Here is a 27,165-nt window from a genome sequence, read left to right on the forward strand (position 1 = left end):
ACCGAAGTTCCAAAGACCTTCGTACACAGGTTGGTTGAATTATCTCGTTGCGTGCATGTGTGTTGTTTTATTTATTTATTTATTTATTTAGAAACAACCCTTTAACCCGATATTTATTAGAGGTCTTAATAAGGGGTGCAAGACGGCGATTCGGCTCCATCCTGAGCTTTACCACCGCGATCCATACGTGAATGTGTTTGAGTATATGTGTGTTGCTTATCTCATTTTCAAAGCATCTGAAACGCTGTCTAGTAGAGTACTAGCTTTTGTAGCATGCTGAGATACAGGCCAGATAAGCCGCCCACGCGCAACTTCCATATTTCTGTTAGGAAGCTTCTACAGACGTTGGAAATCCCGAATACAGATAGATACGAGGATCCTCTTTTTTCCGACGAATGGGAGCTCGGCCATTCTTGTATTGTACGCATTCCGAGTTCCCGATAAAGGAGCGGCTAGTTAGCGCATATATATATATATATATATATATATATATATATATATATATGTATGTATGTATGTATGTATGCACTCTAGCTAGCTAAGCTTGGCAAGTACGTGCATGCATGTCCCATGCATAAAGCTACTACAGTAGGAGTACTATTTTGCTTCCCGAGTAGCACAAGTGTGCTCGTCTCACTGGACGTAAGTAGAAATATTCATGAAACAGCAGCCACAGGGTGCCGACAGCATCTCAGGTAGTGTTGGTCCCGGAGCGGATGCCCTCATGCGTCGGGGTGGCCCGACAGCGCACCGGGACCCGCCTCCTTTTTGGCGCAGGACACTTGTGAGCGCAGCATTGCTGCAGAGAAAAGCAATGCCTCGAGACTTGGTCCCGTGCATGGTGTTGGCTCGGTAGGACCGCTCAACACAGTGCATCGTAGGGATGCAGTTACCCTGTCAGATCGGGTTTCCACGACTTTTATACCTGACGGAGCCAGGTTCGAGTTGAAAAACAACCCGTGAGGATATCGGGTTGGGCCACAACTCGGATTGGGCTCGGAGCCGGGACTGTGTTTGTCTCGAGGGACGGTGATATTCTATGATAAGAGTGGATTAAAATATTTTAAAATATAAATTAAATTAGGTCTAAAAACTTTATAACATAAATATATCTTAATTTCTATCTAAATATGATCTAGATTTATCTAGTGTGTCTACTCTACCGCTTAAGATGATTACAACCTACTCTAATAATGTTATTGTACGTATGTAAATACAAAAATATAAATATATTGGAGAGATAAACTCAGTATAAGTGATTTTATATAAAAGATACCAATTGTGAAACTAATATCTAAAAAAAACTAAAACTAATAAACTATGTAAGTTGCTCATAGGTTAGAGATAAACACAAATAACCTACCATATAAAAACCTACACTGAATATTGCAATAAATTAAAATAAACATATATAATCCTAGACAAGGTAATGGTTCAAAAAGCAAGAACAAAAGTCTACTATCATTAACTCATTACCTTTGGATGGGAATTTGGATATATGATTATCATTCTCTTCATTAATGCGTCCAATCTTGTACATTTGACTTCTTTGCAACGATTAATTTAGAATCACTAAACCAAAAATGCATATGATCAATCCATTGCAACGATTAATTTAGAAACTAACTTGGTGCTTTCTGGAATACTTAGCTAGAATAATATATTTGAATACACACATACAAATATATACATATTCAAATATATATTTCCTTGATTTTATACTGGTTTAATAATTAGAAAAAGTTTTAATTTATAGCGAATTTTGCTATATTTTTATATGCTAAAATTCAGGGTGTTACAAATCTACCATACTTAAAGGGATCAGAGAAATACTATCTTCCATCGGATCTTTTGTTTGATCAACTGTTACTTTATCCTTTATGTGGAAATTTCGTAATGCTAGTCGAACATAATTGTTATCCCTTTTACCTAGACAATCTGTCATATCTAAAATATATTTTCCGATATAACACTAAACTAGGTTATCTTCCGTTTCTGAACCACTCTGTCATTAATAAACTTATCTCGTGCAATTTCTTATGGGTTTTCACTTAATATCGTCATGACTCAAGAGATCCCAATATTTCCAATCTCAGGGCTTAATTCTGAGTATATCCACTAATCAAATATGCTTGATATCCTATAATCAATTTTAGCCCAGTGATAAATCATGGGATCATCCAACTTCAGGTGTTATTCTCTTCAGAATACCAATATTATCATCTATAATCCCACTGATAACTTTGATTATTTATGGGTTGTTTGGCATCCACCGAGACCCTGCCAATGATTTTCTTTAATTCATTGGATATACTAATAACTCTAGGGTTCTGATTCCATAATCTCTACTAATCAGCTGTGGTTTACCAGTCCTTGCATGGTAATCATCCTTGATTCCAACACGTACTTGTGTTTGTATCCTTAAACGATATTGTCAGTGATATGAGAACCAGGGGTCCCCGAGTCCCGAGGCCAGGACAACAGAATGCCACGTGGCTCCTTCACTCTAGTACCATCTCCCCGAGGGCCGAGAAGAGCCAGTTCCGGGAGGGGTGCTCAGGGCCATGAACAGTAGTTCCCGAGTACCCAGAGTTCCCCGAGGACCAGAGAAGAGCCAGTACCGGGAGGGGTGCTCGGGGCCATGAATAATTGGCCCCCGAGTACCCGGAGTTCCCCGAGGACCCTAGAAGAGCTAGTACCGGGAGGGGTGCTCGGGGCCATGAACAGTTGGCCCTCGAGTACCCGAAGTTCCCCGAGGACCCGAGAAGAGCCAGTTCTGGGAGGGGTGCTCGGGGCCATGAACGGTTGGCCCCCGAGTACCTGGAGTTCCCCGAGGACCCGAGAGGAGGCAAATCCGAGAGAGTGTGCTCGAGGCCATGAACAGTTGGTCCCCGAGTACCTAGAGTTCCTCAAGGACCTTAGAAGCCCCTTGCCGGTGGACCCCACAAGGACTTCAAGGTGAGGTGTCAATCGGTGGGAGGCCCGATGCTGCATTTAAGGGGGAGCGTGGCCGGTCACATCCAACCACCCCCTCCCACGCCTGTTGTACTGAGTACGTCAGTCCCTGCCACCGCCTGGCAGGAGGGCGTGGGGATATTTAATGCGATGGGTCCCATCGCATGTCACCATGCGGGGCCCAGAAAGGAAACGGTTTGGAGATATCGTCACTGGGCTCGAGGCGTATCGCTGCCACCTTGTCGTGTCAGATCTGCTCTGACCGAACGGGCATGCAGGGCAGTTCAGCGGCTGCCCGATGGGTCCCCCTCTGCACCTGCTAAAGTCGGGCGTAATGGGCGACGGGACTGGCCGAAGGCGCATTTTCAACCCCTGTAACATCAAACTGTAGCCCCACAACGATTGCTTTCTATTTATGGCTCATGGGAACTCATGCCCCCGTTCTGTGCACGCCGAGCCTCCCCTGATAGGATAAAAGGGGGATGCACTCCGTAGAAGAAGAAGCTTTTTGAGAGGTCGAAGTCAAGCCAAGCTAAGGTTCAACAAGCGAGAAGCAAGACCGAAGCTCAACACTTAGACAAAAAACCTTGTAACACAGAGATCCAGATAAAGGCATTCCAAGAGCATTAATAGCACACCAGACACACAGGAGTAAGGTATTACGCTCCGTGCGGTCCGAACCTGTCTAAAATCCCTTGAGCATTCTCTTACTAGCCGACGATCATCCGTTCCGCCTAGATCTCATATATTCGTATTAAATCCACATAAGAGGTAGATCCAGAATCAGGCCCCGGCCGAATCTCAAAGGGGGTCCCTCATGATCCCCGCTTGCGGTGTTCATCCACCGACAGATATGGTTTCCAAGTCAATGCGAGGCTACCCCACTTAAAAGGGATTCCGACATAAGGGTGCCTAAAAGATATCTGATACTTATTCCGAGTACACGGAACTCAAAAGACTTTCACGGCTATCGGAGTTTCCATGATCGAAGATACTCTCCGAAAGGTGAACAAAAGAACAACTCCAAGGTAAAACTAAACAACGACTCAAGTTGAACTAGCTGGAGTATCCATTGTGACTGATATCCATTGATTTATGGGTTTCCGATTATGGGTATCTTTTCCAAGGGTCTACATAACCTTCCATAGTTGTTCCAGTTATTGATGGTAATACTTCGATGATGTAGACTAGCGCAACAGTCAATTACTTCTAGGGACAATTCTTGTAAAGTGGCATGAATCCTTGCAATTAAAGCAGAGCTTTTGTGTGCCTTTGGGTGTTGCACTGGGTCACTACTGGACAACTTGCTATGGAATGATCAGGCTGCCTATAGTTGTAGCAGATCTTGCTGGGGTCTGGTATCTTCAAAGTTCCTTTTTGTCGCAGGTTTTCACAATTTTGGTTACAGAACACTGGATTGGTTTGGTTGGAGATGGATCATGGGGCTTCATTCTGCATAGATTGATGGTCTTCTAGCTTTCATCTCTTGTAACTAGATTTCCTCTTCTTGGTGTTTCTGGGGTCTTGGTCAACATTTCCTCTTCTTGGTGTTGCTGGGGTCTTGGTCAACATTTCATATGCCAAGAGCTTGACTGATGTTACTGAGTTCTTGAGCAATTGCCTAAATCAATTGGGTCTGATTGGCCATCATTGCGAGAAAGTTACTAGCAATGAGTGCCTGTGTCATGTGATGTTCATTCTTGTTATCTTAATTTTTCCTGTTACTTACTCAATTCCTCTCCTTTAGGGACTTTCTGTATTTCTGGATTGCTTTCAGTGCCTTGAGTGTCTTCTTCATTTGATTTGACATTGTCGCTTATCTGATTGTTTTTGTCTTGTACAGACTTTGTGGATGGGCTGCTTATAGCTTTTCGTCTTGCGGCTTGAGTTTTAAGCTCTAGGTGTTAATCATCTTCGCTTGATTTCTTTAATAACATAACCGGTAGCTTGTTGTTCTTCGAGGATAGAGTAGAAAGCATAAGATGAGTTAAGATTCAATTTTGGTAGATGTGTAACAGGAGCACACAACCAAGAACACGCAATGAACAACCAACAAGAACCAGCACTACAGCATGAACAATCACAATTAATTTTCCGTTACTACGATACGATAAAAAATAGAGGTTAGGCTTCATGCTTCACACAATTCCTTGTGTAAGCATTAATCTTGTTAGGGTTCTCCACATTTAAGTTTTGAGAAAGGGTGGGTAAAGAGAAATCAATAAGTTTTGCAACAAAGTGCTAAGGAAATGTAAGATCAATAAGAGGTAGATAGGGTAAAGAAGAGTTTTTCTTTAAAGAGTTTGTAATAAAACTGAAGTATAAGTAATGTCCATGCTAAGGTTGCGACCTACATCCAATTACGGCTCTGATACCATGTCTGTTAAGACCCCGAACCCAGGTTCCCCTGTGTCTCCTGTATCAGTCATTGGATCAAGTAGCTGATACACACAAAATTAAACAGAATAATATCAAATACATACTTTGAATACAAATAAATAAAATAAATACCTGAAAAGAGAAAAGATGGTCTAGTGGACAAGAATCCACAGCAGACCATCCAGGCAGAAGAGCCAACAGCGCAGCGGAGCGAAACGACGATGCAACTCAATGCCACAGGCAACAAGGGTGCGGATGCGACCTTAGACTTCTTCTCTTTGACTTCATCTAGGTTGAGGCTGATCTCCAACTCAACAATCTGAAAGCAACAATACTGAGTACGGATGGTACTCAACAAGTCCTATACTACTTCAAGGGTTGATAGATGCATAATAGGTATTTCAAGGATAAGGCTTTTCGGCATAGTTTTGAGCGTAAAGCAGGTTTTTATGCAGATATCCAGTTATATTCTCCATTATTAACCTTTTGAAATAAATGTAACAAAGCTTTTAAAAACAACTGCAGGCATCTTCTATTAGTACTGAGTATCACGTCAAGTCCTCAATGTATTAGAAGGTAACCTGGTAGCAAGGATCGATGGTGGTGGACTTGGTGGATCGATGGTGGTGGAGGGTGTGGTCCACCATGGACCTATAGCCATGGACCAGGGCCTGTGGGGCCCACATGGCGGTGAGAGAGGGGGCGGAAAGGATAAGGTCGGTCGGCCTTGCTTGTGCCGGTGGCTCGCTGAGAGAGAGAGGCGGAGAGAGCTCGAGGAGGGGCGAGCTGAGGGCACCGGTGGAGATGGCCAGGAGGGAGAGAAGACCAACGACGGCAGGAGGAGACGGTCGGAGGGAGAAGCGGCGGTGTGGCCAGGAGGAAGTCCGGTGGGGTGAGGCTGGAGAAAGAGGAGGGAGCTCAGCGGTAGGGAGTCCGGCCAGGGAAGGGGCTCGTGGTGGTGGCTGCCGGAGAAGGAGGAGGTCGGCCGAGGCGAGAAGGCCGGAAAGGGGCGGAGATTGGCGGTGGAGGGACGACGGTCGAGCAGAGGGGAGCGGTCGGTGGAGCGACGCGTGTGGCGCATCGACGGAGGCTAGGCGGCGCGACGGGATGCGCGACGCGGCGGTGCCGGAGTTTGCGCACGGCCGAGCGGAGCGGTGGTGAGACTAGGCAGAGCTCGGTCTGGTAGCGCATGCTAGTGGCTTGGGCTGGCGGCGCGGTTGCGCAGGGGAAAAGGAGGAAGGAGGAGGGTTCTCACCGTGAGGACTTGGGCGGCGTTCACGGCAACTAGATGCGGTGGTGCTCGTGCGGCGACGCTTGCAGAGGAACACACGGTCTCGGGACGACAGCTCGACGACACGCGCACAGCTGGGTGGCGACGGCTCAGCGCACTCGGCAACGAGCACTTCGACGGTGCGCACGGCGGGGCAGCACGACTACGCGCGGGAGGCAGCCGAGTGTCGCGGCGCGGCGACGACCGCACAGCTGTGCGCGGATGAACAGCAGCACGGAGGAGCACGCGGCGGTGCGCGAGGACGCACGGGCGCGAAGAGGAGAGGCAGAGGAGCGCACGGTTGAGCACCTGTGTGTATGTATGCTTGTGTGATGCATATGGCTGGATGGCTTGTAGGTGAAGCAAGAGAGGAAGAGGGAAATTGTCTTTTGGCTACTCAATGGAAAGATCAGAGGAGGCATGAGCATGGGAGAGGATCGGCATGAGAAGTGGCAACTGTTGATCTTTGTTGCTGCTATTGTACCAAGAGAGCAAATGAGAGGGCAAAGAGAAGAAAAGAGATGAGAGAGAAAGAGAGAGAGATGACTTTTGTGCCATAGTGAACAGAGAGAGAGAGAGAGAGCTCAGGGGGAGAGAGAACAGAAAGAGATGAGATGTAAGAGAGAAGGAGAGATATTTGTGATAAACCAATTTGGATTGCATGGTGTTGTAATTGGAATGTGTGACAATTCGAATAAAGGTATTCGAATTTGAACTAGATTGTATTATGATTTGATAATTCAAATTGATTGCATTTGAATTGAGATATATGACGATTGAATGAATGTACCGAATTTTGAATTCGAATATGTGATGATTCAATTGAATGGGATTAGATTTGAAATTGGATGATTCAAAGGGATGTATTCAAATGATTTGATTGGCATGCGGGTATGAAATCGACAACGATTCGACAAAGATTTGATCGAATCTGAATTTAGGATATTTGAGATCAAATTCAAATAGGAGTATTTGAATTCGGATCTAAATTTGGATTCAAGATAAGATTCGATACTAATTCAAATAAGTTTATTTGAATTAGGATTTGGATTTGGCATGGAGTTTGGTATTCTTAGGAATGGAGCATCGGGATTTGGATTAGGAAAGGCCAAGAGAAACTAAAATGGATTCGAATTTGAGAGAACTTCAAATTTGAAATGCCACACAATGAACCATAAGAATCACTAAACCAAAAATGCATATGATCAATTCATTGCAACGATTAATTTAGAACTAACTTGATGCTTTCTGGAATACTTAGCCAGAATAATATATTTGAATACACACATACAAGTATATACATATTCAAATATATATTTCCTTGATTTTATACTGGTTTAATAATTAGAATAAATTTAATTTATATCGAATTTTGCTATATTTTTATATGCTAAAATTCAGGGTGTTACAGAATCTTCATCTTTACTCACCCATCTTCTCATGTTTGCAAATGCTTTAGCTCTTACCCTTATTTCTCTTTTGCTCTTGGTCTTATTCTCCTTCTTGATGTGATCAATAGTTTTAATCAAGTCTTTTATGGAGATTCGATGATCAATCTTGACATCGATCTTCTTGATATTTTTCTCCACTTAAGAGATGAGCTTGCCGACTTCGGGATCTATTTCTTCATCACTTGATGTGTTTTGCTCATCATCTTCATTGCTCTTTTCATCTCCATCTCCATCTCTATCATATTCGCTTGAGTTTGACTCTTGCTCTTGTCTTCTCATCTTCATATTCATGTGTGGGCATGGTGCTTATTTGCTTGTGAGAGTAAGGTTCTTAGCGTCGGATAAGGAAGAGGCTTTCACCTCCATATTCATGATTATCTCACAGGCGATGATCTTACCAAACACTTGACTTAGAGTCATCTTCTTAATATCATTGTTGTCGTAGATGATGCAGACTATCAACTTATACTTTGGAATATTTGATGTTATTAAGCTTAGTAACAAGCACATGATATTTCTCATCCCGTACATTATTTGTGCCTTTATGTATTTCAATGAAACTATTCCAAATATCATGTACATTAGTAAGAGAATAAATATGATTAAATACATCAATATTTAAAGATGATAAAAGGGAGATAATGGTAACGAAGAAAGAAGAAGCCACAACAAAAGTGATTAAATAGTAAGAACAAGCATCTAAGCAATGTGCTAAGATTTTATACTCTTTATGATTGATATCATTTATTATTTATCACTTGCTTTCAACCAGATCGCTAATTGCTTTCATCTCTTCTATTCTCTTTTGTTTGGAGGGAATTTGCTTGGGGTTTCATTTTTCGACACTATCTCTGTTCGTCTTTCTTCTCACCCAGCTGGTTATTTGCATCCTTGTGTTCGGTCCTGATCACATTGGCATCCTTCATTTTTAATTTCAGGTGATCGATAAGATCATGGAGTGCGACATCAGTGTCATCATTCCTCATCAGGACCTCAGAAACCTCTGCGGGTGTCACCGTCACCTCGTTGATCAGCTCCTCAATATCCGGATATGTGACATGGTAGTCGATAGAATGATAATTCTTGGCAAGGATTCGGAAAGCCTCTGGGGTGCAATACCCCATGTGGATGTGCATGTCCATCCTTCCAGGCCGCAATAGAGCTGGGTCGAGCCGCTCCTTGTAATTGGTCGTGAAGACGATAATCCTTTCCTCCCCACTTGTTGACCACAACCCATCAACAAAATTGAGCAGTCCGGACAGTGTTACCTGTGCAGAGCATCCAAATTCTCATCAGCAGGGGTGAGGAAGTCGTGAAATCAAGAAGAGAAGGGGTGTGTACACATAAAGTATTCTGATTCCGAAGTAACTCACCTTGTCTTCTCCCTTGTTTTCTTCTGTAGGATTCGATTTGTCACCTCCCTCAGCTTTGTCCCGTTGTTTCAGCTCGATGGTGCAGTCTATATCTTCAACCACGAGAATGCATCGGTTGCTCATGCCAATAAGAAGCCTCCTGAGGTCTGAGTTGGACTTGACCTCAGTTAGCTCGAGATCATATATGTCAAACCTGAGATGATTGGCCATGGCTGCGATCAGGCTGGACTTGCCGGTCCCAGGTGGACCATACAGCAGGTACCCCCGCTTCCATGCCTTTCCAATCTTCTTGTAGTAATCCTTTCTCTTGATGAAGCTGTTGAGGTCATCAATGATGGACTGTTTCAGCCTCTTGTCCATGGCAAGTGTGTCGAATGTAGATGGGTGGTGGAGGTCAATTGGGGACCACTCGTCCGAGTACTCGGTCATGTATATCCTTAGAGTTCTATCCTGGTCTTTTATGGCCTTAGCTGTGGTCAAAATGAACGGGAGGTATGATTTGAGGGCTTTCTCCTTGTGCTTCTTGTGGAAGCTCACCTCAAAGGAGCGGACCTCTTGCTGGCTGCCATAGCAATTGTTGGAGTCACTTGAGTTGTCACGGCAGATGAGGCACCATTTGAATTCAGTGCCATCATACACGTCAGACATCTCTTCACCCTCCGCCATGCTGACCATCATCTTGTCATTTTCGTCCATGCTACTGACGCGCAGGCGCTGCTGCATGCTGGTGTTGATGCGCGTCGCAAGGTAAGTCTTCACGGCATTGTAGATGTGGTTGTTGGTGAGGCCATCATTCTTCTTCTCAATGATGATCGTGTGCTGCGACGACATGTGTGATCGTAGGTAGCCGACGCTGGAGAACAGCATGTCGCGCACCTCATATGGCACCAGCTCGTTTACCACGCTGCGCACCAGCATCAGAGATGCCGCGACGGATGCTGCTGTAGTGATGGCCTTCTTGTAGGTCTCGAAGGCCTTGTCGCAGGACGCCATGGTGAGCAAATTCTTGCTCCTCTCTTGTAATCCTTTTGTTATGAACTTCTCTTGCTCTTTGTTCTTGTTGATATGGAGCGCTAGTATGAGAAGATGAGGCTGAGGAAGGGAGAGGAGTTGGTGTTGAATTGAGGTGGAGCACTGGAGCTTGGGTGGTACTTGTATGCTTGAGTTGGGAGTGATTGATGACTTCGTCTAAAAGGAAGAATTCCGAATAAAATAGTATGCTCTTCCAACTCCTAGTAGTGTGGTCTTAGTCAGAGGAAAATGACATCACATTATCACATACCCAGGTTTTATTGTTGAATTGTAAATGGACATTTGCTGATGAAGTGTGATAACGACCTTTTGCTAATTGATTCCTTGAAGCATTGATCCTGCACTGAACACAACTTTGAATAATATCTAATTCATAGTTCACACACTGTAATAGTATATTTCAACTACCGAATAAAGTGAGAGGAGAAAAGTAGGAGCATCTGCTTGATTTCCTTGCCATCCAAGCTTCCTCTGAAAATGAAAAATTCTTTTCTTCAGAGTGCCCTGTGCTGAAAGTTTCCAACTGGAAGGAGGAAGCTTCTGCTGGCAAGGCAACGGCGTCCCAGGACCGCTCATTCTCCAGGACCCTCCAGATCCCGGGCCGTCCGCGTTGGCTGAAACGGCACGTGTTGAAGACTGCAGATCAGAGTCAGATTGCAAACAACTGACGACGAAACGCAGCCTGGAAAGCATCTATTCTTGTGTGTCTCTCTCGTCTCAGTTTCGTTTGCTTCCGTCGAGACTGCAAGTTGCAGCCCAAGTGTAGCAGATTGGCTGTGTTAAATTGGACTGGAGCTCAAACGATTGACCGCGTGTCCAACTGACGTGTTGCGCTGTGACACGACGAGTGGCTGCATGGGCTCCTTCTGGTTGGTAGCTTCTGTGCTCTTGTGATGTGGACGACTGTGAAGCCCTTGGTGCTATTTCTCATGAAGGGGTGTTCTGAGGAGGGGATTGTTTAGAGAATTTTCGGGATTTAATTCAGATTTGAATGAATGCCCAGCGATTTATCCAGACGTTTTTTAATTAATATATATAGGAACAGGAAATTCCATCAACTGCTGGTTTCCAACCCGGCATATCAGGTATCACCGGAGACCAAACACGGGATGAGCGGCTAGAGAATCCCCTACACTATTACACGCTACCGGCAATAAGAAAACTCTGTAAGCCTTAAGCCCCTCCTCTCCCTGAAAAGCGCACTAGGTTCGCTTGGAACAAAGGAGCCACTACTGTATACCACCACTACCAAACTGCAGATCCTCATCCTCGCCGACCGCAGTTCTTCTGACTCCCCATTTCAACGACTTGTCGCCTGCTAGAATGTATCGTCCTTTCAACAGGAGATAGATACCGACACTTGTCTATCAGGTCAAGTGGACATATCGTCCTTCTGACGGACGAAGGAGGATAGAATTACAAAATTTGAAATTAGTATTTGTAATTTTTGGATTAAAAAAATCTACAAGCCACATCCCGACTTCTCACGATCTAAGGCTGTGTTTGGTTGAGACGAGTTTTTTGGTTTTTGATTGAAAAGTTGCCTTTTGACTTATGATTTTTTACTATTAGTTTTTGCAATAAATTTTTAGTTTATTAGCACGTTAAAAGGCAAAAAAACTCATTTCAATCAACTTCTCAGTTTTTAGTTATTTCATAAAAACTAGTTTTTCAATTTTTCAAAAACCAATTTCTCAGCAGTATGTTTGATTGAGTTTTTCCTAACTTAAAACATAAGGAAAAAAAAAAACAACCAAACAGGACTTAAATGGGCTAGGCCAGGATCCGCTTTGTTACCAATGCTCCCCGACAACGACGACCCACCAGCGACAGCGGAGCATCGTCATCGGGTTCGCCGAAATTCCCCAACTCGCGTCGCCACTTGCCGGTGTCATCCCGCTCGCCGTCGACGACCCCAAGTCCCCAACCCCGGCGGGCGAGGCCAAGCGAACGATGGCTGGGTCCGAGGCGGAGCAGGACCAGGAGCAGAAGCGTGCGGCGGCGGCGGCGGCGTACGACTACGAGGGCGACGCGCGGTGGGCGGACTACTGGTCCAACGTCCTGGTGCCGCCGCACCTCGCCTCCCGCCCCGACGTCATCGACCACTTCAAGCGCAAGTTCTACCAACGGTACATCGTGAGTAGCTGCTGCCGCCGCCCCCGAGGCTCTCCTCCCCAAGCTTAGATTCCTTCCCTTCCCCGCCGCTGCTCCTCGAGCCGTCCTCGTAGGGTAATAGGATCTCATCTGACGCGCTCTCCGTGTTTGCTGGAGGTCTGATGATGTGCTGCTCTGCTTAAGCTTGTTGAGGTTGAGGTGGCGATTGTGGTCTTGTGGGGGAGGTGCTCGGAGTGATCCACTGGTGTGGTTGACTGGGCAGAGATTTGAGCGTGCTGGACTGCTTGCTTCGGTGGTGATGGTAGTAGAGTTGCTTGCTTGCTGTAGGCTGTACTTGAGCACGATCTCTTGGATGTATTGCTTGCTTTGAACCCCGGATCGGTATTTCCAGTTGGTGGTGACCTAGGATGTGCTATGAACTTGGTGCTACTGGTATCAAGTAATTCCTTCTTTCTGTTACTGCCTGCTGTCTAGCAAGCACATCTCGAGACTTGAGCTACATCTCCTTCGAGCTTGTGATTTCACGAGCGTGGAATGCAACATGCTCATTCTTAGTTTAGTTTCTTCATTCAAGCCATCTGTTAAGTTTAGTTAAGATAACGGTTATGCAACTGTGCATGCAGAGGACGTTTATTTGTATCACGAAGTTTAGATATTGAAAAAAAAAACCTTGCCAGTGGTTAGCTTTTCAATTAATGCTATCGATTGTGTGCAACTAAAGAGCAAAGCAACACGATAATACAAGCATTTTGTTTTCCTCTCTTAATTTGGTAGGATCATGACTTGGTGGTTGAGCCGATGTCATCTACTGGTTCCACTCTGCCCACCAAGCCAGAAGCAAGGTCTTCATCTTCAACATCCAGCGAGAATGTCAGGGTTCGTAATTCAGGTAATACCTTTTGAACTCTACTGATCATAAGATCCATCATTTTTTTCATCTATCTGATAGCTGAATTGATTTCATGTGTAGGATCTAGTTCCAGATCAGCGCCACCGCCACCACCAACTGCAACACAAACAGACAGGGCTGCAAACCCTTTACGGTTCGATGCACGGACTATCCATTTCTCCATTAATGCCTGGGTAAGGAATATGTCACCTTTTTCCTTCCTTTATTGAATGGCGGATTACCTATGCTTAGAATATTTATTGTCAGAAGAAGTTTATTGTTCTGTTTGCTCCTATAATTCTGATCATCATTGTGGGCGTGGCATCTCTCTTTCAATTGGCCGTAACGTTAGTTACGAACTGGCCAGCTATCATGTGTAAACACCATTGCAATGGTTTGTGTTAGATATCTTGTCCTGTTACTCTTGTCCTAAACATTATCCTTGCTTGTGGCAGTTTACATGGGCATGGCATACTCATACTGTTATGTTTCAGGTACTCATAGTTGCTGCTCTGGGAATGCTTCCAATTTTGCCAAAACACCTTGCAGACAGAGCTTGCAAACTTTCATTGCTGGGAACAACATTCTCCTCAGGATATTCTCTATACAGTACTTATGGGGTAAGTACCTGCCTTTCTGAAGGAGGAGTAATTCATCTTTATTTCACTGCATTCTTTTTGCCTGATGGGACTTTGATCATTTTTTTCTGCATAAAGAAACCAAGAGCATGGAACATGCCAGCAATTCAGGGTTGGTTGCAATCTGTACTTGGAACCAAGGATTTTATCCATTTGATGTTCTCTTCTATGCTCTTCATGTCTCAACTGCACTTAAAGAGTATGATGCACTTTTTCCATTGCAATTTCGTGACTCTGATGCCTGCTTTTTGCTTCTTTTGGTTATGCTTGCTACTTCTAATTTTCTCCTTGTAACAGTTGCCGCACTACCTGTGCTTTGCTGGGCACTCGATCATGTTGCCAGATTTCTAAGGCGTAATTTTGCCCGTTCCTCTTTTTATAGGTAGTTGCATGTTCCAGTATCTGTGACTGTGTAACTCATTTCTATGTACTCTGGCACAATTGGTGTCCACAGTGGCACAGCCCTATTTTTAATGGTGTATTGCTGTGTTGTTCAGGAGATACTTGGAAGATCCTTGTCTTTGGGTAGAGACAAATAACACTACACTGAGCCTCCTTAGTTCAAATGCTGAAATTGCCCTAGGCTTTCTTCTGATCATATCACTGTTCTCGTATGTTAATTCAGCTTTCCATACAATTCTGAGAAACTTATGATGCCTGAGGAGTTACATCTGATGAGCTGTACCTTTTGTATCTTGCAGGTGGCAGCGTAGCATTATCCAGACATTCATGTACTGGCAGGTAAGTTATCCCCAAAACATTCTAACTTCTGTTTTATCTATCATTATTTCTTTCCGTTTACTTCCATTAATAAGGATAAAATGCATGAACACACTACGTGCTGCGTTGCTTTGAGAATATTATCAAGTGCATCTTAATTCCTAACATCTGACTATATCTGGTGAAGTACTACTGACTAGTTGGGCATATATACTGATTTACCTTGTTTACTGTACCATTTCAATTCCGCCCTATTTTTTCCTACAATGTTTTTATCCATCAATGACTGGTTAGTATTTTGGTTAACAATTGCTTCTGGATTAATATTTCTAAACATCAACTGTTAGGTGCACCGTTGCTCTTTAGAAAGCAATATATCAACAGTTAGCAACCAGTACATTTCTTGACTGCTTTGCTTATCAGCTTTGTTCACATGCTTGTATGTTGTGCAGGTGTTGAAGCTGTTGTACCATGCTCCTGTAACATCTAGCTATCACCAGAGTGCCTGGGCGAAAATTGGCAGGATCGTAAATCCATACATACATCGCTATGCCCCTTTCCTCCAGACGCCCATTTCCGCAATCCAAAGGTGGTGGTTCAGGTAGAAAGACGGGGAAATGATACCTGCTGCTAAATATTGAGGCTCTCCGATGGTTCCAGACCATTACACAAAGCCTAGCACTTTGTTGCTTTCTTCTGTAGTGCAGCTATGCACTATAACCCTTGCAGGTAGTGACTTTGTACAATGGTTAATACCTCAGACTTGTTGAAGGGGGCGAATCATAAACTCTGAAAGGTGCTGTTTGCCTGTAACCTCTGAAAGGTGTACCTTAATCATGGATCACGAGGCTGAATTATAATTCCTGCCTGATTAGGCGAACTCTATCATTTGTTTGCACATAGTGTTGGTGTGATGCTCCGGGCTTGTGCTTCTGCCTGTGTTCTCGTCGCACTGCTGTCGTCGATGTGTAAAGAGCTTACTGCCTAGCAGGGGTACTATTCTGCCTTGGAGCCTCCGTTAGGTACAAAAATGAAACGCGTAAAGACTAACACGGCGTAAATCAGTTCCCGGCATCTAAATCAGCAGCAGAAGTGCCATAAAACATCACGGAGATTTGCCTTTGGATATATCTACAGATGAAATTTGTTTTGATATGTTGATGGGTTGGCTCTAGCAAATGGGAAAGGCACGCACACGCTAGCTATGTACTCTGTCCATTTCAAAATACATGAGGTATTTAGATTCAAATAAGTTAAACTTCATAAATTTTAACTAACAATTAGTTAAATTATACGTATGTTTAATATATAAAAGATGTATCAATAGATTTGTACTTCACATATTTTTTAATAACATATCTTTTAACTTGGCAAAAAAACACTTGTGTTGCTGCCCAGGATCGAACTGGAGACCTTCAGTGTGTAAGACTGACGTGATAACCACTACACCACAGCAACTTTTCTGATAATTAGTTCGAACTTAACTGTCATAACTTTAATTTTCATTGCGTGAGCAATTCCGCTCTTGTTTGGCATCTGCATGCGTGTGCTCTGATTCCTGAAAAGAGGGGAAATATCTGACGAGAAAAGATCCCAACTCGTTTTCAGCTCAAGATCTTTCTGCCTACCCAAGTCCAACCAAAAGCAAGGCCTGGATAGGGCAGCAGCTACAGGTGGCAGCTAGGCCCCAATTCTCTCCTATCTATCCCTGTTCTACTTCATTCCCCAGTCAGTCAGCCTCCCATCTGCCATTGCTGCAAACTGGAGCTCTATCTGTATGGGTTTGCAGGTGATGCATGGCAGGCCCTGCGCCTCGCGCTGCTCCTCGTCCTCGTCTGGGGTGATTCAGGTCCAGCCCCTGAAGCAGTCTCACCATCCATGTGAGTGCTTTTGTGCTAATGAGCGATGACTAGTTTCCATGTGCGTTTTCCTTGCTGCTATTTCCTGCACGAATACGTGGTACTTCTTTTCCGTTTTCTTTTGATGGAACAGAAGATACTGTGAAGGCGACAAATATGCACAAAAAGGAAAATTATTCATGATCCTTGACAAATTCATGTTAGAATTCAACCAGATTTGTTCTGTATTGCACTTTGGGTCGCATGTGAGACCTCCACTGGAACTGAGGCAGGGAGAAATAATCATAGCTTTATTTGTACCATATAGCTAGATAGGTCCCGGGTCCTGACTAATTTACTGAGGTGTTATCCTCTCTGTGCTGTTTACAGTGAGTGGAAGGTCACTTTCCTCTGAATCCCTTGCTGTACTGGCTTTGCATCTCTTGCTCAGACGTCACAAATACCATAATGGGGACATTGTGAGAACTTCTGCATCTTCATCCGGTGTGCTTCAAATCACAGAGAACAAATCAAGTAGCTGTACAAAAGAAAAGGTCCTCACTGTCAACAATCCACCCCATTGTTTTTGCGCTCTACTATTGGAAATATTTACGGTGCAAATTTCAGGTGGATGCAGAAAGAAAGGCCCTGGACGATGCTCTCGACAGAAATAAGCAGCTTGGCAGTCTAAATAAAGAGATGTCCTATTGGATGGATTTGGGTTGCACAAACAGCAATTTGCAGTACAGCTTGTTAATGCAAAACCTTGGCGAGTTGGAAAATAGTTTGGCTGGTAAAGAGTTAGCAGTGCTGGAAAAGGATATTCACGTACATATCGAACAACTTGGAGCATTGAAATCGTTTGATGCGTCCATGTCCAGGGCCACCCTAGACACCCTAACGCATGCCTCACATGAATCGGATTGTTCTCTATTTGACAAAATTATTAAGTTTGATCCTGAGACTCCTCTGAAGGAAGAAGACACTGAGGTGATTATCCGAAGCGGCAAGAATCAAGAGAGGAAACTGAAAAGAATAAGGGCATCAGAAAAAGGATCTGGGATCTCCTTGAACGTGTCTAAACGAAAATCAAGAAAATCACGGACATTGAGCAGTAGTCAATTTATATCCGAGTGGAAGAATTATCCGGGACGGCGAAGGAGCATTGCACGTGAACAATCAGCATTGTTAGTGACTATCAAGGTATATATTCTCATCATCAGCATTCTTGTTCCTACTAATGAATTACAGCAATCCATGTCATACAATTCAAACTTTCACTTCAGCTGCTTGTCCCTTTTTTTCTTCTTTGGAATAGGAATGCGCAAACCTTGAGAAAATTAGAGAGAACATGGTAAAGGAGGGGCAGGAGGTCAACTATCACAGGTGGGCAATGGCAGCTGGAGTTGATGAAGCAGAGCTGAAGAGCAGGCTGCAGGCAGGTTACTGCAGCCGAGAGAGGTTGCTCGTGACCACCGAGTGGCTAGTCAAGTACATTGCAAGAACATACACCGGAATGGGTACGGCTTTCGATGATCTACTTCAGGTTGCAACATTTCATCTTAAGCCACCCTTTTGATTATCTATCTCCCATAAATGCCTTGATAACAACTATTGTTGTGTAACTGATGTAGCTTGTTGGAACTACACTATTACAGGCTGGGAAAATGGGAGTCCTTGATGGCGCCGAGAAGTTCGACAGCCAGAAAGGGTGCAAGTTCTCCACATACATCAAGTACTGGATCAGGAAAGGGATGCTAGCTCTCCTGGCTGAGAATTCAGGAGTGACCCTGCTGCCTGTACGTATGCCTCTGAAACCATCTGCTGACTGACATGTTTTTCTTTCAGTTTGTTTCATGTGAGAGACTGGTTGCTGATGAATTGGTGATGCAAGTGTAGGCAAGAATGGAAAGCATCATTCGTAAAGTGAAGGAGGCGCGGCGCGCAATCCGGCACAGCGCAGGGAGGAATCCATCGGATTCAGAGATCGCCACCATGGTTGGCGTGTCGGTAGCCAACGTCAGGTTGGCGCGGAAGTGCTCTCGGAGAGTGGTGTCACTCTACACAGATATTGGAATTGGTCAGAATGCAAAGTTCGCGGTATATATCACCACCGCCGGCACATTCCCGACCAGCATCCAATCAAACAACCACTAAAGTCTGACGAGAATAGTTGAACATTGCAGGAGGTGATTCCGGACACATCTATGGAGGCTCCAGACGAGGCCATCTTCCGGAGCCAGCTGAGGGAGAGGCTGCTGCTCGTGCTGGACAGGCTCCCGGCACGGGAAGGCCACGTACTGAAGCTGCGGCACGGCCTGGAAGACGGCAAGTGCATGTCACTGGAGCAGATCGGCGGCGTGTACCGTGTGTCCAAGGAGTGGATCAGGAAGATCGAGAAGTCGGCCATGGCGAAGCTCAGGAACGAGGACGTGCGCCGTGAACTCAACGACTTCTGTGGGTTTTAGTGCTCCTGGATTCTGATCTATCCTGTGCGCAGCAAGAACCTGGCATCTGGTACATAACTGCACAAGGGTAGCATGTATAGCTTCCAGAAAATTTGTCAACATACTTTCTGAAACTGTGATAGCATCAGACAGAACTTGTATATATCAATTGACATTTTTCGCAATATTCACATGACACTTATTGCTCTGGTGAGTAGCATATGTAGATGTGGCAGTGTGTCGCACCATTATAGGTTGGTGTGTATACTGAAAACTGAAGGTGACGACTGACAAACATCTGAAAAATAGAAAATGAAATTAATATAAGTGCAAGCGGTGTCGTGGTGTAGTTGGTTATCACGTCAGTCTAACACACTGAAGGTCTCCGGTTCGAGTCCGGGCGACGCCATTTGCTTCTCTTTTTGCCTTTCTTGTTTTTCTTGATCTCGGCCTAGTGTTTGATTGACCGTCGTCGCCAGCCAAGACGCGACAGGGCCACTCGTCTAGTCGTCGGCGTCCACCGTGCGCCGTTGGCATTGAAGATGACGGACGATGAGGCGAGCTAGTATGGGTGTGATTAGTTTTATGTATGGGACTAATTTAGTCTAATGGATACCTATAATTTTATAGAGAAATGCATTTAATTATTCATGTGTAATGTTTTAGTCTGATCTGATAGATATAAATATACGCTCGTAGTATATTCTGATCTTATACGTATAAAATTACTTATCAGTATTATAAAATTATTTTCATACAAACAACTAATTATAATATCAACTATTACATTTACTCGTATAACCTCAAATTCGATTAAAAAAAAACTCAGCTCGATCTGTTCAAACAAATACAACTAAATAAATATTTTTACAATAAATATGATTCTATTTAATTTATTTCCCCTCAACCTACGTATACTATCTGTATAATCAAAATCTATATACGCAATGTATAATCAAAATCTATATACGCAATCAATCGCACCCTATTGGTATTGGATCCCGATGTGGCAATGTGTCACCGGCGGCTGTGTGCGTGTTGGTATCATGTGGCTACGGAAGCCTGCACTAGTCAAGAAAGGAAAGGAAAAGGCCGCCGCCTATAGATCCACCAGAACAAAGTAAAAGGCCAGAGACAGGGTAGCTCTGGCTCACACCTCACTGACACTCAAAAGGCTCTTTTTAATTTGCAGTGCGTCCAAAATTCCACTACTACAGTCAGATTTCCCTGCAGGATGATGATACCTTGGCTAGCCAAAGATTACACGGCCAAGAAATGCCTGCATGCTCCTTATCCCATACAAGATTACATCCCCTGTGTGTGTCAGGTGACTAGTCATCCCATCTGATTTATGTTCATGTGGCATACGAATCTTGTGTCACTCCACCTGCACATGCATCCATCTAATCTGTCTCCAAGTAAGGCTAGTGTATGTGCATAACCTTGGTATTTCTCTTATTAACCTTATTTTGTGATAGCGATAGCAGGTTGTTTCGCTTTTGCAAAATAATGCAAAATACCAGCCCGACAAGTAGAGATATCATACGAAAAAGGGCCGTCTTTTATTTGAATGAGATATCTGAATCTTCAGTCATTGCTGGTGGATAAGCATCGGATAACCACACTCGTCCCTTGCTGTCAATTGCACAACAGAAAGCCGATTTGCAAGGTAGAACGTAGTATCTGGACATGTTTCCATCTTTGTACTGACAGAAAGCATGCATATAGGTTGTGGTCTGTGAAAACGAGATTACACCGTAGAACAATAGGCATTCAAGTTGGTGCCCTGAAAGAGCACACGAGTGACTGAATCCGGACTATGGACCTGCACCTAACTCCATATATGCGACGCTCGTATTTTTCTCCTTCGCTCTATCTGACGTGTGGGCCTTGCCCGTTCACCCTTAACCTCCCTCTCACCGCACTTTCCCTGCAACCGTTGCACGACGCCCTCGATTCGGCATGCGTCCCCCTCCCTTCGTAGCCGCAACCGTCCCATCCCTCTGTAAAACACAAATCAAGACCATCACCCAAGTCCCACTCTGCATCGCCGCACCCACACCACTTCATCCCCACGCAAAACCATCACTTGGGCACCATCAACTTATCGCCGAAGTTTGCCGCCGCACTCCACCGTTGTCGATCCTCTACGCTCAATCCCGACATCGTATGAGCACATTCCTACATTCCCCGACCACACCTCATCGTCGCCCGTTGTTTCTCGTTGCAAGACGGCCACCGCATGGAGCTCTAGCCGCCACCGAAGCCTCGTCGTTGAAGCTCGATGCCACCAGGACATCTTGAGCTGCTCCAACTCCGTCCAAGCCCTCAAACGAACTCGTTGTCACCTGCACATTGTCCTTCGCCGCTTGACGTCGAAGCTCGGGTCTCACGACAAGGTTTCCTCTCTTCTCCGACCGTGCACCGCCGTCCGAGCTCGCTGTCGACGCCACTCACTACCGATTATGAGGTAGACCCAACTCCCGTTGTACGATCCCGCATGTAGGGCCGAGATTAGATCAAGGGCATACCTCTCTCGCTAACCAATGAGATTGTGCCATGTCCTCTTTAACCCAGTCAGCCTATGTGAACCATGTCAGCACCACATGGCAACACGTGTCGGCCACGTCATCCAATCTAGCCCCGTCAGCGGCCACGTCAGTGCACTGACATCAGCATGGCTCGATAAAATAGAGTTTTCTACATAAATAAATAAATATGTTAATTCTTTTGAAAAGGTAATTTTGCATTTAGGTCTATAAACATTTTGGTTTTCACAAAAGGCCCTTGCCAGCTACCATTTTTACATTTAGCCCCTTATAATTTATTTATTTACATATAGGTCCTTAAATTTTATAAACAAGCCCTTATACTTTTCTATTTTACCAAATAGTCTCTGTTATTTTACAGAAAAGGCCCTATAGCTTAAAAGCTTTATAACTTTTTTATTCGAGCTCTGTTTTAAGCGATTCTTGCGCTCATAGGATCGTCGTAACAAGTACTTTCTATTAGAAGGCTTTTATAGCACTTTGCTACTGTTTGGTATGTTGTTATTAGTGTTTACTTTTTGTTGTTTGTCGGCAGTCACCATGATTAGTTAATAACGTTCTAGAATAGTTCGAGAGACTTCAAGATCAAGATTTCGAATATCACCGAGCAGCATCCAGTCAAGTATCCTTGATCACATTGATCCTATTGTAGAAAAGTGTGTATTTTACTTTTAGTTGCATGCTTGTCAATATGAATCTCATTGCTATGGTTTACTAGATACTTCTATGATTATCATTGTCGCTTGTGCTATAGTTTGGATACCAAGGGTAGAAATGCTTAGTCATGTTGTCGGTTAGGGTGATTTAAATGTAAATCTGTTAAATGGTCTATGCAACATGAATTGGTTTGGATAATCTTTTGTGGCAATATGGAACATAGGGATTCTGAGCAATATGTGGTATGATGATGGTGCGAGTATGCACTGTGAGTTGGTGGTAGTAACTGTTTAGGATTCTAAGGATCGGTTTATGGACATGTAACCCAGCACAACAACACAATCACGAGACTTATATGGGTATGACATGGCCAATTAATTAGTCACCCTCCGGTTCTGTAGGCATCAGTGGACAGTTGAGTGACACAAAAGAGGACCTCTGTAGTAATAGAATCACTGTTAGCAGTAAAACCTTAGTGGATGTTTACGGGTTAGCAGGAACTTTGTAATGGTCTTGTAGTGCTCTCCTGGTGACACAACATAAGAAGTATGTAAGTGCTTGATCAACATAGCAACATAGAGACTGTCATCTGGTAATGCGAGTAATGAAATTACGACTCTTAGGTAAGGTGTGTAAACTCTGCAGAGTATAAAACTGATCGATCAACCGTTTGGTATGGTTGGTTCTGGTAGTGAGGTAGTGGTAAATCGATGAGTTGGTAGTCAAATATAGAATATCTAGTGAGTTTGGTAGTCAGATGAAATTTGATGAGCTGCTTCTCTTAATGTTGGTGTCGTCACATATAATAAATAGGACTATGTCTTTTTGAGTCCTAGGTTCGGATGGCTTAGTTGCAGTAAGTCTGAACCAAGCTTTTCTTGTTTCAAGCCCTCATGTCATATTTTTCCACACCTGCGAAGTATGGTATGCACTTACGTTTGCTATTTTCAATAATAAATGATGTTCAATTAGAAATTACTACGTGGAATTAAGGAAGTTGAAGACTCAATGAAGACGAAACGTCCTATGTTATGTTGCTACCAGTCGTTTGCTTGTGGTTTTTGTTGGAGTGTTCTCGTATTCTTCCGCTGCTGCTCAAAACTTTAGTATTTGTTTCAATAAAATTGTTTTTATTCGATACAGTATTGTTTATTATTAATAACGTCACTACATGTATGATAAAACTGATTCCGGCATATATATAGTTTATATCTGGTTTGTTCTTTTAAAATTTGGTGTGACAATATATTGCCAGATTAAGGAGTGTAGGACACTAGGAGCCGGCCATAAAAGACAGGCACTATTTAGAATTTAGATTGCTTGCAATGGACAGGCCATATCAGCTTTACAATTAAGCGGATGATAGGATTTGAGTCACACCGCAAGGATAACGTTCAGTAAAGAATATTTTTCTGCTTCATTGAGCAGCAGAAGTGCTAAGGTAGTACAGCTGCTATTTTCAGGTAAACAGCATTTTGATTTTTGTGATGAGTATCTGGATAAGGCAAGCATACAAGATTACAAACTTTGTCTAGAACCGTTTCCATGACTCTCGGCCAATTAGCTTCAGCACATTTGCCATTTGACTCTGAAGAATTGCTGACATAGTATGTTGTGAATTGATAGACGACGACGACGACGTAAGTGGCATGGGCACGCATGCTAGGTTCCAATAGATGGAGTCGACAGGGACATGCCGAGCTCTAGGTCCAGCGGGGAGCAGTGGTGGTATCCATGAGCTTGCTCCGTCATCACTGCAACTGTCTCTGAAACTGATGTTTCTGACGAAGGCCTCATCCTGTCAATGGCCGTCGACTCCTTGCACGATGTTTTCGGAGACAGAAATGTAGATGTGCCCTTGCAGTTCAATGGGTCGGATACAGCAGAAGCAGATCTTCCACTCTCACGATTCTGAACCTGCCATCCAAACAACTAGGCATTCAGAAATATCATTGATGCTAGAGTAAATTGAAAGATTCAGACGAGTGCAGTGGTGATTCAGTGAATGCAACTGCTGCGATTTACCATGTCGAAGAGGCTGGACCGGCGTTTGCTATTCTTCCCCGCGCCGCTCTGCCTCAGGAAGAATTTCTGCGCGTGGCTAGCGACTTGCGTGGGCGTCCTCGTGGTGACGAACCCCCGGGAGATGCCTCTCCAGTCGCCCTTGCCGAGCTTCTCGAGCCCCACCAAGAACAACCTGTGTTCCTCCTCGCTCCACGGGACTCCTTTCTTCCTCTCCCGCAACGCCATGCCGCCACGAGCACCATCATCGGAGAGGTAGCCGCCGCCGTCGGTGGCTCTCTCGTTCGAACTCTCATCGATCGACAAAAGCAAAGAAGACGACGGCGACGATGGCAAGAACAGAGGAGCTGCGACAAGAGCATAGGCAGGAGAAGAACCCTGCAGCTGCAGGCAGTCCATGCTGTAGCTCTTCTGCAGCTGCAACGCCGGCGAAGCGGCCCCGCCTGCCGCAGCAGCAGCATGGAGCTGCACCCCGAATAGCCTCAGCCCCGCGGCGGCGCCTCCGCCGCAGCGCATGGTGGCGGCCTCACTTCCTCTCTGGCCTGCGGTGGCGATGTGGCAGCAAGCTATCGAACCATGGCCGTAGCTGCCACAGTGAGAGCATCTGCTTGCCACGGTATGCATGTATAAAAGGGAGGCTATCTCAATTCTCAGGGGAATTATTGACTTGCAGGCTGAAGAACAGCCACTTCAAATATATGGCTATATGATATACTATTATTGTTCTGGCCTTTCCAAATGCCAACACTGAGATAAGAATAATTGGAGCCGTCATTTTCGTGTACGTAGATTGGATTCTTTAATTTCTAGGTGGCCATACCGCCATTGCACTAATCTCGTACAATATATATCTATTATATTATTATTTGAGAAAGAAAATAAATTAACCTGTTTGTTCTCAAAATCACAAAATTATCACGTTAACCGAAAAAATCTAGACCACTCATTGTTATGAATATCTAACGTTGTAAATTAAAACAAAGAGCCCATATCAAAACAATTAATAAATAGCTAAATCGAAATCAAAAGTACATATCAAATACGATTAATAAATACCTAAATTTGAATTAAAATTATAAAAATAGCAGTTCGATTTTCATACGGTGAGAAACAAAGTATCTGAATAAAGAGCCCATATAAAATATAATTAATCAATAACTAAAATTAATAATAATTAAAATTAGGTTAGAATAAAAAATAAGATCCATATAAAATAAAATCTTATAAAAAATTAAATTATTATTAAAATAAAATATCTAAATAAAGAGTCCATATAAATACAATTAATCAATAACTAAAATTAATACTAAAAATAATGAAATGTTCAAATATCTTACTAAGATAATAAATTAAGAAGCGTCGTGTAGCTCAAGTTCGTGACATCAAGTAGCCAGCATGTATGGCATAATACGCAGGCAAGATAAACATATTCTTATTTTGGTTGAGCTATCTACATCTGACAAATAGAACCAATACATATATACAATCTAGGTACAAGTTTGAAGTATAAATAATTTTTTTTTCACTAACATAGTTTTTATTTCATCTAATAATTTTATACATTTTATAACTAAATGACTCTAACCTCGGAGAAAACTAAAGAGACTATTTTTAATCAAATATTATCATAATAAAATATTACAACGATGCTAGCCACGCTATTAGCGTTGGTCAACTTACTAGTTATATTATTATTTGAGGGGAAAATAAGCTACCATATTCGCTTTTAAGGTCACAAAATTACCACATTAATTAAAAAAATATTCTATACTACTCATTGTCTTGAACATTTAACGGTTTAGATTAAACCAAAGGCTCATATCAAATACGATTAATAAATAACTAAATTCGAAATTAAAAATTATGAAAAATTAGCAATTCAATTTCCATATGTTTGGGAAGCAAAATATCTAAATAAAGAGTCCAAATAAATTAAGTTAATAATAACTAAAATTATGGTCATAATAGAAAAAATAAGGATCCATATCAAATATAGTATTATAAAAAATCAAATGCCTAAATAAAGAGTCCATGTAAAATACAATTAATCAATAGCTAAAATTCATAATAAAAAATAAAAAGATTAAAAATTCATACCGAGATAATAGATTAAGAAGTACAGTGTAACTCAAGGTCGTCACATCAAGCGAGTAACAGGCAAGACATATCACGCAGCAAAGTCAAACATATTATGATTTTGGTTGGACTGCCTAAAATTGACGTACGACTTTGATATTTGATCAAAAACATATACGAATCAAACCAATATGTGTATACTATTCGGTACAAGTTTAGAACATAAATAATTTTCATTTCTACTAACATAATTTTTTTTCTAATATTATATGTTTTGTAACTAAATGATACTAACCTCATAAAAAACTAAAAGGACTTTTTTTAAGTCAAAGATCATGTAACAAAAAATTATATCAAAATTAGCCAGACTATTAACGTGAAACCACTTGCTAGTTTTAGCTAGTTCAATCAGTACGAGCAAAAAATTTCAGTAAAGCGCCTTTTGTCAGCCCATGATGGAGACAGGCATTACATGACCAAAATCACTGTTCTTGATCAATTTGAGAAGAAAAGTTAGTATATAATTGTGGCAGTGTTTTGTTTAGGTTCAGGCCCCCCCTCCCCCCCCCCCCCCGCCCCCGGGGCTATCTTTGCTTTCGGCCTGAAGATATCGGATAGCTACCTAATTGACCACTACATAAAATGCTAATCTTTGAACCACTAACGCTTGCAGCCTCTAATCTCAGGTACATAAAAAGTGAATGGTCTGCAAGATCCAAGATCTCGATTACTCCACAGATTTATCTAATCCAAT

At 43.2% G+C, this 27,165-nt stretch overlaps 4 protein-coding genes and 2 non-coding genes across 6 annotated transcripts; 3 read left to right on the forward strand and 3 right to left on the reverse strand.

The window, feature by feature from the left end:
* Window positions 1–8,518: 8,518 nt before the first annotated feature.
* LOC133885007 (AAA-ATPase At3g50940-like) lies at window positions 8,519–10,569 on the reverse strand. Its single transcript, XM_062324633.1, has 2 exons — window positions 9,429–10,569; window positions 8,519–9,323 (listed from the first exon to the last, which is right to left on the reverse strand). Exons 1-2 carry the CDS (start codon window positions 10,419–10,421, stop codon window positions 8,901–8,903), a joined length of 1,416 nt encoding a protein of 471 aa, XP_062180617.1. The 5' UTR covers window positions 10,422–10,569; the 3' UTR covers window positions 8,519–8,900.
* A 1,654-nt stretch (window positions 10,570–12,223) lies between these two features.
* LOC133885080 (uncharacterized) lies at window positions 12,224–15,707 on the forward strand. The gene is made up of 9 exons (XM_062324714.1): window positions 12,224–12,596; window positions 13,350–13,464; window positions 13,546–13,658; window positions 13,959–14,084; window positions 14,181–14,301; window positions 14,400–14,484; window positions 14,600–14,713; window positions 14,804–14,843; window positions 15,275–15,707. The coding sequence occupies exons 1-9, from the start codon at window positions 12,414–12,416 to the stop codon at window positions 15,425–15,427; spliced, it is 1,050 nt and encodes a 349-aa protein (XP_062180698.1). The 5' UTR covers window positions 12,224–12,413; the 3' UTR covers window positions 15,428–15,707.
* Window positions 15,708–16,207: 500 nt separating this feature from the next.
* Window positions 16,208–16,280, reverse strand: TRNAV-UAC (transfer RNA valine (anticodon UAC)). Its single transcript has one exon. It is a non-coding gene; the product is annotated as a tRNA-Val (tRNA).
* Window positions 16,281–16,468: 188 nt separating this feature from the next.
* On the forward strand, window positions 16,469–19,327 carry LOC133885006 (uncharacterized). The gene is made up of 7 exons (XM_062324632.1): window positions 16,469–16,702; window positions 17,051–17,214; window positions 17,288–17,863; window positions 17,979–18,206; window positions 18,319–18,459; window positions 18,560–18,760; window positions 18,847–19,327. Exons 1-7 carry the CDS (start codon window positions 16,600–16,602, stop codon window positions 19,126–19,128), a joined length of 1,695 nt encoding a protein of 564 aa, XP_062180616.1. The 5' UTR covers window positions 16,469–16,599; the 3' UTR covers window positions 19,129–19,327.
* A 115-nt stretch (window positions 19,328–19,442) lies between these two features.
* TRNAV-AAC (transfer RNA valine (anticodon AAC)) lies at window positions 19,443–19,516 on the forward strand. Its single transcript has one exon. It is a non-coding gene; the product is annotated as a tRNA-Val (tRNA).
* A 4,107-nt stretch (window positions 19,517–23,623) lies between these two features.
* On the reverse strand, window positions 23,624–25,023 carry LOC133885234 (transcription factor MYBS3-like). The gene is made up of 2 exons (XM_062324913.1): window positions 24,339–25,023; window positions 23,624–24,230 (listed from the first exon to the last, which is right to left on the reverse strand). Exons 1-2 carry the CDS (start codon window positions 24,957–24,959, stop codon window positions 23,976–23,978), a joined length of 876 nt encoding a protein of 291 aa, XP_062180897.1. The 5' UTR covers window positions 24,960–25,023; the 3' UTR covers window positions 23,624–23,975.
* Between the last annotated feature and the right edge of the window lie 2,142 nt (window positions 25,024–27,165).

This window comes from Phragmites australis, chromosome 11 (assembly GCF_958298935.1).
Source record: "Phragmites australis chromosome 11, lpPhrAust1.1, whole genome shotgun sequence".
NCBI classification, from domain to species: domain Eukaryota; kingdom Viridiplantae; phylum Streptophyta; class Magnoliopsida; order Poales; family Poaceae; genus Phragmites; species Phragmites australis.

Bases quoted from the DNA above. Each gene is read 5' to 3' on its own strand.
- LOC133885080 (XM_062324714.1), top strand. From the start codon at position 12,414: ATGGCTGGGTCCGAGGCGGAGCAGGACCAGGAGCAGAAGCGTGCGGCG. The intron at 14,485-14,599 runs GTAGTTGCATGT...TGTGTTGTTCAG, and splicing joins GCCCGTTCCTCTTTTTATAG to GAGATACTTGGAAGATCCTT. The intron at 14,714-14,803 runs GTATGTTAATTC...TGTATCTTGCAG, and splicing joins CTGATCATATCACTGTTCTC to GTGGCAGCGTAGCATTATCC.
- LOC133885007 (XM_062324633.1), bottom strand. From the start codon at position 10,421: ATGGCGTCCTGCGACAAGGCCTTCGAGACCTACAAGAAGGCCATCACT. The intron at 9,324-9,428 runs GTGAGTTACTTC...TGCTCTGCACAG, and splicing joins AAAACAAGGGAGAAGACAAG to GTAACACTGTCCGGACTGCT.
- LOC133885006 (XM_062324632.1), top strand. From the start codon at position 16,600: ATGGGTTTGCAGGTGATGCATGGCAGGCCCTGCGCCTCGCGCTGCTCC. The intron at 17,215-17,287 runs GTCCTCACTGTC...TGCAAATTTCAG, and splicing joins GTAGCTGTACAAAAGAAAAG to GTGGATGCAGAAAGAAAGGC. The intron at 17,864-17,978 runs GTATATATTCTC...TCTTTGGAATAG, and splicing joins CATTGTTAGTGACTATCAAG to GAATGCGCAAACCTTGAGAA.
- LOC133885234 (XM_062324913.1), bottom strand. From the start codon at position 24,959: ATGCATACCGTGGCAAGCAGATGCTCTCACTGTGGCAGCTACGGCCAT. The intron at 24,231-24,338 runs GTAAATCGCAGC...TTTGGATGGCAG, and splicing joins GGTCCAGCCTCTTCGACATG to GTTCAGAATCGTGAGAGTGG.